This window comes from Equus caballus, chromosome 14, assembly GCF_041296265.1.
Source record: "Equus caballus isolate H_3958 breed thoroughbred chromosome 14, TB-T2T, whole genome shotgun sequence".
Taxonomy (NCBI): domain Eukaryota; kingdom Metazoa; phylum Chordata; class Mammalia; order Perissodactyla; family Equidae; genus Equus; species Equus caballus.
In genome coordinates, this window is record NC_091697.1 from 108,970,998 (window position 1) to 108,980,552 (window position 9,555).

Here is a 9,555-nt window from a genome sequence, read left to right on the forward strand (position 1 = left end):
GCCAGATTTTGGTCAGGTTAAACCTGGTCATGAAAAACTTTCCCAAAGGAGGCGGGCCCACCTTGGCAAGGATGGAGCTCTTTGGGTAACGGAGCAACTTTATCTCAAGGCCCAGCCTCTGCCCTGGCCTGAGTCTGAGCCTTCGAGATGTGAGTCTCCTCCTCAGGCTCCTGGCACCACCCCGACACCGTCCGCCACCGGCTGCCCCACTTGCCCTCCGTCTCCCCCCTTATCTCCTGCTGCCAGGGTCCTACTCCTCGCCCTCAGGAGTTCAGTTCTGGTGACCACACCCCTCAGGGAGCCCTCGGGTTTGGGGTGTTTTGTGTGGCAGCTCCCAAAGAGGCACAGTTGGTTATTTTTCCAGAAAAGTCCTAGGAGGATCCTCCAGAGATCGGGGACTCAGCTGCATGCGCTGTTTCCAGGCTGCCCTCACACCACCTGCAGACGGCCCACTTCACTAATTCAATGGCCCACCGGGAGCTAGCAGAGAACTAAACTGCTCCTCACCACCACCAGGATTCCCAGGAAGCCTGTAGCTGGACTCGGGCTGGGTGAGGACTTGCTGCTTGGGGCTCATCTACGTCTCTGCTTTCTCCACTTTCCTCCCATCCTTGAGGGCAGGGGCACCGCGGGCTTTCCTGGGACCTCATCGATGTTTCTGCTTTCTCCACTCTCTTCCCATCCTCGAGGGCCAGGGCACCGCGGGCTTTCCTGGACGACAGGCACACATAGGAGGAGAACATTTGTCCACATAGCTCCTGACTCCTTCACAGAGATGCCAGGATGGGAGGCTGTGCTGGGTGGAGTAGCCAGGCCAGCGGACCAGTTCAGAATCTGGCTGTCTAAACTGAGTCCACAATAAGGACTAAAGTACAGGGTGTGTTGGCCTCAAGTCCTCGTTGCCACACAGCCCTGGGGTCTGGGTCCCCTCCTCCAACTGCAGAAGTCCCCTTGGGAACAACAGGAAAAGGGGGCTTTAAGGGGCTCTGTGGATGTGGTTCTGACCTTGGATTTAGGTTTTCTCCCCCAGACTGCTTGTCATTCATGACAGATCGTGGCTAGAGATTGGACAATAAGCTTAACTGAGCAGGTGAGGAAGTGAAGCCCCTCATACTGGAGGGGTCTCCGTGGAGCTCTGTGGATGGATGCCCATAAGAGAAACGTTACCCTAGGGCTGGTGGACACAGGACTGGCTGAGTTGTGGTCTCTCTGTCTGGGATTCATAGCTCTTGAGGGACGAGGAGGGCCCGAGATGGTTGAAAACGACCTTTCTCTTCCAAGGTCATTTTCCTTCACTTCTATTGGCCTCCTGATGTGTCATGTCGCCCTTCAAGACAGAGAGACAACAGACAGACAGAGAGACACAAAAGAAAGAGACAGAGATACAGATAGACAGAGATGGAGAGGGAGATAGAGATATAGAGACAGAGACAGAAAGACAGAAACAGAGACACAGACGGAGATAGAAACAGACAGAGAGAAACAGAGACACAGGGAAACAGAGACACCAAGAGACACAAAGAGAGAGAGAGACATACAGAAAGACAGAGACAGAAACAGGAAGAGAGAAGAGAGACAGCAAGAGAAATTAATGTGGTCCCCACGTTGTCTCTGGCATCCAGGCTGTCTCTGTCCCCAGCAGGCATGGCCAAGACCCGTGGACAAGATGCCTTTCGGCCCATTGGCTCTGTTTCCCTCCTCCTCCTGCAGCTGCTGTCTGGCGCCATCCCTGGAAATGGTAGGAGAGCTTCCCTCCCCGTGCTAGGAGGATGCCCCAGTGTAGGGAGGGGAAGGCCAGAGGAGAGCCAGGCCGACACTTTCCCGTGTCAACTCAGGACCCAAGGACTCTAGCCCAGGGGACCATGGCCGTGGGTGGGAGAGGCTGGTCTCCTGGCCCCTGGTCTAACCAGTCCTTTCGGATCTGTCTGTAGGACAGAAAGCTGATTTCGAGGTCTTTGGGCCCCGTGAGCCTGTTCTGGCCAAGGTGGGGGAAGACGCAGACCTGCTGTGCTATCTGTACCCCAACATCAACGCCGAGGACATGGAGCTGCGGTGGTACAGGGACCAGCCCTCCCCCGCCGTGCACGTGCACAGGAAAGGGAAGGATGTGCCTGAAGAGCAGATGGCGCTGTATCAGGGAAGGACCACCTTCCTGAAGGATGGTGTGGCCCAGGGCCAGGCCTCGGTGAGGATACACAACGTCACCACTTTCGATAACGGGATGTTCCACTGCCAGTTCAATAACGGCACCATGTCTGCAGAGGCCACGCTGTGGCTGACGGTGGCAGGTGAGGGCCGGCCAGCGGAGTCCTGGGTCTCCCCAGGAGCTTCTCCCCGAAGTTTCCTCTCAGCTCCAGGTTGTGGCCCATGTTCCTAAGCCTGAGCACTCCCACGACAGGTGCTCCTGGCATCCCGTGTTCCAGGCGCTGTCACAGCGAGGTCTTCCCGGAAAATGTGTCTCTGAACACGCGGCTCTGTTTTCTAACTTCCTCATCTTCTCTGCCCCAGGGAGAAAAGGGGAGGGAGGGAGGAAGAAGAGACAGAGACAGAGAGTCAGCAACAGAGAAACACAGAGACAGAATAAGAGACAGAGACAAACAGAGCAACAGAGACAGACAGGCAGACAGACAGAGATGCAGAGACAGAAAGACAGACAGTGAGAGGGAAAGTAACACAGGGAGATAGAGTCTGAGACAGCGAGAGAGAGACAGAGACAAAGAGAGAGACAGAGACAAAGTCAGAGGCAGAGAGACAGAGAGGAGAGTGTGGAGATGGAGGAGTCTCCTTGGTGGTCCAGAAATTGTGTTTGAAGTCAGCAAAGCTCTGTTCAATTCCCGCATTTACTAATTTTGTGACACAGGAGAGGTACTTAATCTCCCCGAGTCTTTTCTGCTTTTTCTGTTTTTGTTTTTTTCTGGGAATGAGTGTAACATATTTGGGATGTAAATATGACACAAGGGAGATAGTTTGTAAAAATTCCCTAATGGCCTATTGGAAATTCTCGGGATTTTAAGTTTTCTGATGGAAGCAGTTATGGCTGCAGAGGTTGGGGCGTCTCTTCCCGCAGGGCTGGGCTCTGAGCCCAGAATCCAAGTGCAAGTTGATCAGGATGGAGTTGTCCGGGCGGAGTGCACCTCGGCAGGCTGGTACCCGGAGCCCCAGGTGGAGTGGAGAGACTTCCGGGGACAGATGTTTCATTCTGAGACCAACGTCTCGGTCTCACCGATAACCGGCCTCTGGGCTGTGACATCCAGCCTGACCGTCCCCAACAAGGCTGTGGGCGGCATGGCCTGCTCCATCTCTAGCCCCCTCCTTACGGAGAAGAAGGTGTCCAGGCACCACCTGCCTGGTGAGTGTTCAGTTCTGGCCTCAAAAGCTCTGAGCACAGGCGCTCGTGTCCCCGGATGCCAGGACATTAGGAGGGAATCCCAAGGCTTGTAGCAAGAGTGGACGAGGAGGCAGGGCCCTGTACACAGCCTGCCCGGGGGTCAGGGGAGATGCACAGCTTCAGGTGCTGATTACTGAGGTGGAACAGAGCTGGGGTGCAGAGGGAGCCCCCAGCACAGCTGTCCCTTCCAGGGGAAACAGAAACCTTTGCTCCACATAGACATTTTTAAAAGTTTTTTAATAGACATTACTTTTTGGAGCAATTTCAGGTGCACAGCATAATTGGGGGGAGGAGCAGAGATTTCTCACGTTCACACAGCCGCCCCCTTTATCACATCCCCACCAGAGAGGTACATTTGTTACAGTTGATGAACTGACGTGGACATGTCATTGTCCCGAGTCCGTGGTGCACATCAGGGGTCACGCTGGGTGTGGTGCCTTCTGTGGGTTTGAACAAATGCACAGTGACCTGGATCCAGCATCGCAGTATCAGACAGAGTGGTTTCACTGTCCGGAAAGTCCTCTGTGCTCCGCCATTCATCCCTCCCTCCCCCAGCCCGTGACATCACTGAAAGGGTCTTGCACGGTCTCCCTGGTTTGCTGTTCCCAGAGCGCCACATGCTTGGAATCGTGCAGTGTGGAGCCATTGCAGACGGGCCTCTTTCACAGAGTCCTGTGCACTTCAGGTTCCTCCGTGTCTTTTCATGGGCTCACAGCTCATTTCTGTACAGTGCTGAAGAATCTTCCACTGTCGGGCTGCAGCACAGTTCACTCACTTATCCATTCGCCCCCCGAAGGACCCCTCCATGGCTTCCATGCCTAACTTTGTATAAAATTTTCATTTCTAAATGATTTCAAAATTACAGAAAATTTGCAGGACTAATACACAGAGTCCTGTGCAGACTTTACCCAGATTCACCCAACAGTTAACGTCCTGCCCTTTGTTTGACCATCTCTCTCCACTCGTCTACTCTCTCTCTCCTGCGCGTCCACCTACATCCATCTGTACAAACACAACACACACAGTTTTCTGAACCATTTCAGAGCAGTTTGTAAACCTCGTGCCCCAGACCCTTGAACCCTGCAGCGTCTCCACCCTGAGAACACTGAAGCTCTCTCACTGTCTTCTTCACCCCTGGAATCCCTGCAGATCCCGCCTCCAGATGGTTCCAGTCCACAGCCTGGAAGATAGTTCTGCCTCTGTTTCTCGCAGCAGCCATACTTGGAGCCACAGTCGCCTGCTTCTTATGGAAGCGTGAAAGGGGTAAGAACGGGAAGCTGCCGGAAGAAGAAGGAGCTCGCGTGGCAGAGGAGTGGGACCTGCCATTGCCTGGTGGGCAGGGATCCCCGATGGGACAGGCCTGCCCCTCCAGACCACGCGCTCATGCAAAGCCCTGTGCTGACTTTCCCCATGTGTGCCCCAAATGCAGTAGGAAGGGAGCGCCCTGTGCAGGCCCAGCCCATGGGTGGCCCAGTCCCCACAGCCCCAGGGAAGCCCCCTCTCTCCGAGAGGCCCTCCGTGATTCCTCCCCAGGAGGTTTCACGAAGGCTGGCAGCTCTCCCTCTGGGAACAGACAGGGCTGGGCCTGGTCCTGAAAGGCTGGGCAGTGGTGACACGAGGCAGCGAGCCGGGCACGTGAGCCTCTGTTGTTGCCGTCGTCAGGACCGTCAGCAGCACTGACCGTCTCCCTCCCCACTGGTCCAGCCCTGCCTCCTGTGCCATTTCAGGAGCTGGGGACTTGCCCCTAGAGGTCACGCCCAGTTGGGGGAGCAGAGCAGACTGTCCCTTGGCCAGTGTTTGAGCCTAGTTATGGCTTTAAGGTGGAGGGGCAGCCTCAGGCCAGGGGGCTGGGCCCACAAACTGCCCTCCCCGGGGATGAACACCCCACTATTGTTTTCTGAACACTAAAGGAGGTGCATTTGTTCTTCTTTTACAGCATGATGAGGAGAAGAGCTCAGTGAGTGCTGTTTTGCTTAGCTTCCCAGAACAGGAGCTTTGCCTCCATCCATACGCTGAAGCCCACAGTTTTCCGTCTTTCTCCTGCAATACAGGCTGGAGACAGGTTGGCCTCATCTATGGTGAGGATCATGCTGGAGGCTCGGAGCCTCTGCCCCCAGGCCACCCTGTCACCAGCTGGATGCCCAGAGTTGCTTCAAGATGTCTTTCAGAGTTGCTTAGAGTAAGTTCCATCAGCATTTAACAGTCCGTCCAAGGCATTTTTCAGGAGGAGGAACAGCTACCCACTGGCTTAAACCAGCTCATAGCAGTGCAAACAGACTGCGGGGACGACACCTGTGCAGAAGCAGGGAAAGATGTACCGAAGTACCCTTTGCCTCATTCTAATGCCAAGGTCTCCACCTGCGGAGGAGCTTAAGCCCTATGAACATAACATGCGACATATGTGGAGGCGTGTATTTGAAGTGCACCTGTGCCAGCCTATGCCCGCCTCTACGTGGAATGACAAAACGTCCCTCTGGCATATTTGTTCTGTACCCCAAATAAAAGGCACCTGCTCTCCGTGTTCTGGGAGCCATAGCTTTGTGAAATTACTCCCTATGGTCTCCATTTCATAGGCTGCATGCTGAGAATAAAATTGTACTTTGTGTGACAATTATTCCTGGTGTAGGTTTGATTTTAACTCACCAAGAGGTGGACTCCCTTGGCCTGGCAACAACCTCAAGTCCCACCCCCGCCCCCTAAAGGCAAAGGCAGCAGAAGCCCTAACTCAATGCAGCAGGGGTGAAAGGGTGGGGGCTGTCCTGGGGACCCCGCAATCAGAGCTGGTCTCAGGGAAACAGGAAAGGGCAGGAGGGGCCTCCTTCAGTGACATATGCGTCTCGGCTTCTCTCCCTCACACACTGGCTTCTGATGGAGATAGTGTGGGAAGGTCAGAGCTACTCAAGAGGATGGTGAGGGCAAGGCCACGAAACGCCCCAGGGGAAGTCCAGACCCTTTCTGTCTTCAGTCTGCAATGTGATGCTTGTTCCCAAGTGTGTGTCTGCTCACAAGTGTGCATTTTCATGTGCATCCATGTGTACATGCATGTGTATGATGTGTTGGTCATGTGTATAAGTGTGTGCATGTCTGAATGCATGTGTGCATGCATGTCAGGATGCACATGCACACAAGCACGTGTGTGCATAAGAGTGTGATCACGTCTCCACCCATGTGTGTGTGCATAAATGTGTATGAACGTAGCTGTGCGCATGTCTGGATGCAGGTGTGCATAAGCATGTATGTGAATAAGTGTGTACATGTCTTCATGCAAGCATGTGCATTCATGTATTTGTGTGCATGTCTGGGTGAATGTGTGTATAAGCATTTGTGTGTACACATGCGTGAGTTCATATGTGTGCATGTGTGTGCATGCCTGTGTATCTAGTCCAGGGTGTAGAAATGCTGAGTTACATGCTGGTGAGTGGCAGCTCCATCCTTGTGAATGTCTGGTCTCAGCTGCCCCAAGACACCTTAGCTTCTTCTGTTTTGTTTCCTGAGGCCCTGGGAGAGCCTCTGGCAGTGAGTCCTGCCTGTGGGAGCTGCCAGGAGAGTCAGATTTTCTGAGACAAGGCACTGGGGGAACACTGTTACCCTGGAGAGTGGAGAAATCAGTGACTTTGGGCCTCTGGACACGATCTCATAGGTGGGAGGCGTGGGGTGCGGGGGGCAGAATCTGTGGATGGAGTGCCCAGGACCTGGAGAGGAGAAACTGGCAGGGCACGTGACGGAGCAAGTGAGAGGACTAAGGGAAGCCCGGGAGCTGGTCCAAACATGGCCACCTGTTGCAGGACCAAGGAGGAGACAGAGAGAACACATGCATTTATCCCTTCATTCATTTAAAACAGTGACCGATGGCCTCATGGACCAGAAACCGGGTATTTACTACTGAGTGAAACAGCTTCTACCGTCCTCATGGGGCATCGAATCTATGTGGGGAGGAACATATAAGCCAATTAAAATTTTTAACTGACACTGGAATACATCAGGGTAAATATTACAGGAATGAATGGGTGCAATAATGAAGAAGGCCATATGGCATCGCCAGGCTCTGCTAGGGATGGCACCATCTAAAGGGAGGGTGGGGTGATGGGGAGAAGGCATCAGAGGGAGAAGGAGGAGACCCCTCCTCAGCAGCACAGAGCTTGGGGGCTGCAGTGCAAGAGCTGGGGGTGTGGAAGAGATGCCAACAGGTTGGGGGCGAGTGGACGGCCCATCGTGCAGTGCCTGGAAGGCTGTGGTTGGGAGTCTGGATTTTCTGTAAAGTATGATGCAAATTGAGTGATGAGTTTTAAGCAAGGGAGAGGCACTGATGAAGGAAGAGAGGGTACAGACACAAGAGGGGTCCTGAGGCCCAAGTGGCAGAGTTGATGGGGGCCAGGAAAACAGAGGAGCCCAAGATGACCCTCAGCTGGGCGAGTAGCTGGGCTGCGGTGGCTCCATGCACTGGAAAGGGAAAGGCTGGGAGAAACCAGACAGATTCAGGCCAAGGAGGTGAGCATTATCTCAGAACCTCCCAAAACGGACATGTTCTCAGACGTCCAAAGAGAGATTCAAATCCATCGTTGTATACGCAAACCTGGGGCTCCCAGGGGAAGTGTGGACAGAGACGGCGATTTGGAGTCAGCTGCATGCACTGGCATTTGCAATTATGAAAGTGAATAAGATTTGGGAATTCACCACACTATCTACTCAACTTATCTGTAAACCTAAAAGTGTTCTTGAAAACTACTTTTTTTTTTTTAAAAAAAATAAGGTTTAAAAACAAGATAGAGACAAAGAAGAGAGAGCTAAGCTCTAGTCTTGGAGAACCCCAGTGTCACTCTTTGCAGATGACACAATTCTGTGTATAGAAAACCCTACAGAATCCTTCAGAAAACTATTAGAAATAAACAACTACAGCAAAGTTGCAGGATACAAAATCAACTTACGAAGCTCAGTTGCCTTTCTATGCTCTAGTAAGGAACTAACAGGAAGAGAACTCAAGAATATTCCCCACTTACAGTCGCAACAAAAACAATACAATATCTAAGGATAAACTTAACCAAGGAGATGAAAGACTTATACAACGAAAATTATAAGACATTATTGAAAGAAATCGATGATGACATGAAGAAGAGGAAAGATTTTCCAAGCACATGGATGGGAAGAATAAACATAGTTAGAATGTCCATGTTACCTAAAGCAATCTACAGATTCGAAGCAATCCCAAACAGAATCCCAATGACATTCTTCACAGAAATAGATCAAAGAATCCTAAAATTCATATGGGGCAACAAAACAAGCTGAATAGCTAAATTGATCTTGAGAAAAAAGAACAAACCTGAAGGTATCACAATCCCTGACTTCAAAATACGCTGCAAAGCTTAATAATCAAAACGACATGGTACTGGTACAAAAACAGGCACACAGATCAATGGAACAGAACTGAAAGCCCAGAAATAAAACCACTTATCTATGGACAGGTTATCTTCAACAAAGGAGCCGAGAACATACAACGGAGAAAGAAATGTCTCTTCAATAAATGATGTTGGGAAAACTGGACAGCCACGTGCCAAAGAATGAAAGTAGACCATTCCCTTACACCATGCACAAAAATTAGCTCAAAATGGATTAAAAACTTGAAGGTAAGATGTGAAACCATAAACTCCTAGAAGAAAATTTAGGCAATATACCCGTTGACATCAGTCTTAGCAGCATCTTTTCAAATACCACATCTCCTCAGGAAAGGGAAACAAAAGAAAAAATAAACAAAAGGGACCACGGCAGACTAAAGAGCTTCTGCAAGGCAAAGGAAACCAGGAACGAAATGAAAGACAACTCGCCAACTGGGAGAAAATATTTGCAAATCGTATATCCAACAAGGGGTTAATCTGCAAAATATATGAAGAACCTGTACAACTCTACAACAAAAAAAACAAACAAGAAGATCAAAATATGGGCAGAGGATATGAACAGACATTTTTCCATAAAGGACATACAGATGGGCAACAGACACATGGAAAGATGTTCAACATCACTAATCATCAGGGAGACACAAATCAAAACTACATTAAGATATTACCTTACACCCATTAGAATGGCTATAATTACCAAGACAAAAAATAACAAAGGCTGAGGAGGATGTGGAGAAAAGGGAGCCCTGATCCACTGCTGTGGGAATGCAAACTGGT

General features: G+C 51.2%; 1 protein-coding gene across 3 annotated transcripts; it reads left to right on the forward strand.

The window, feature by feature from the left end:
* The first annotated feature begins 273 nt into the window (after window positions 1-273).
* Window positions 274-6,002, forward strand: LOC100061707 (putative butyrophilin-like protein 10). Of its 3 annotated transcripts, none has more exons than XM_023618269.2 (6): window positions 274-551; window positions 1,643-1,738; window positions 1,932-2,288; window positions 3,068-3,349; window positions 4,538-4,651; window positions 5,325-6,002. In XM_023618269.2, the coding sequence occupies exons 2-6, from the start codon at window positions 1,645-1,647 to the stop codon at window positions 5,327-5,329; spliced, it is 852 nt and encodes a 283-aa protein (XP_023474037.2). In that variant the 5' UTR covers window positions 274-551; window positions 1,643-1,644; the 3' UTR covers window positions 5,330-6,002. The 3 variants fall into 3 exon arrangements, with proteins under 3 accessions (XP_023474037.2, XP_014586323.3, XP_014586324.3); XM_014730837.3 differs by having other exon boundaries at window positions 283-551; window positions 1,623-1,738; XM_014730838.3 differs by having other exon boundaries at window positions 283-551; window positions 1,640-1,738.
* Window positions 6,003-9,555: the final 3,553 nt, after the last annotated feature.

Coding starts and splice junctions, on each gene's coding strand:
- LOC100061707 (XM_023618269.2), top strand. CDS start 1,645: ATGGCCAAGACCCGTGGACAAGATGCCTTTCGGCCCATTGGCTCTGTT. Junction 1,739..1,931: donor TGGCGCCATCCCTGGAAATG/GTAGGAGAGCTT, acceptor ATCTGTCTGTAG/GACAGAAAGCTGATTTCGAG. Junction 3,350..4,537: donor GTCCAGGCACCACCTGCCTG/GTGAGTGTTCAG, acceptor GAATCCCTGCAG/ATCCCGCCTCCAGATGGTTC.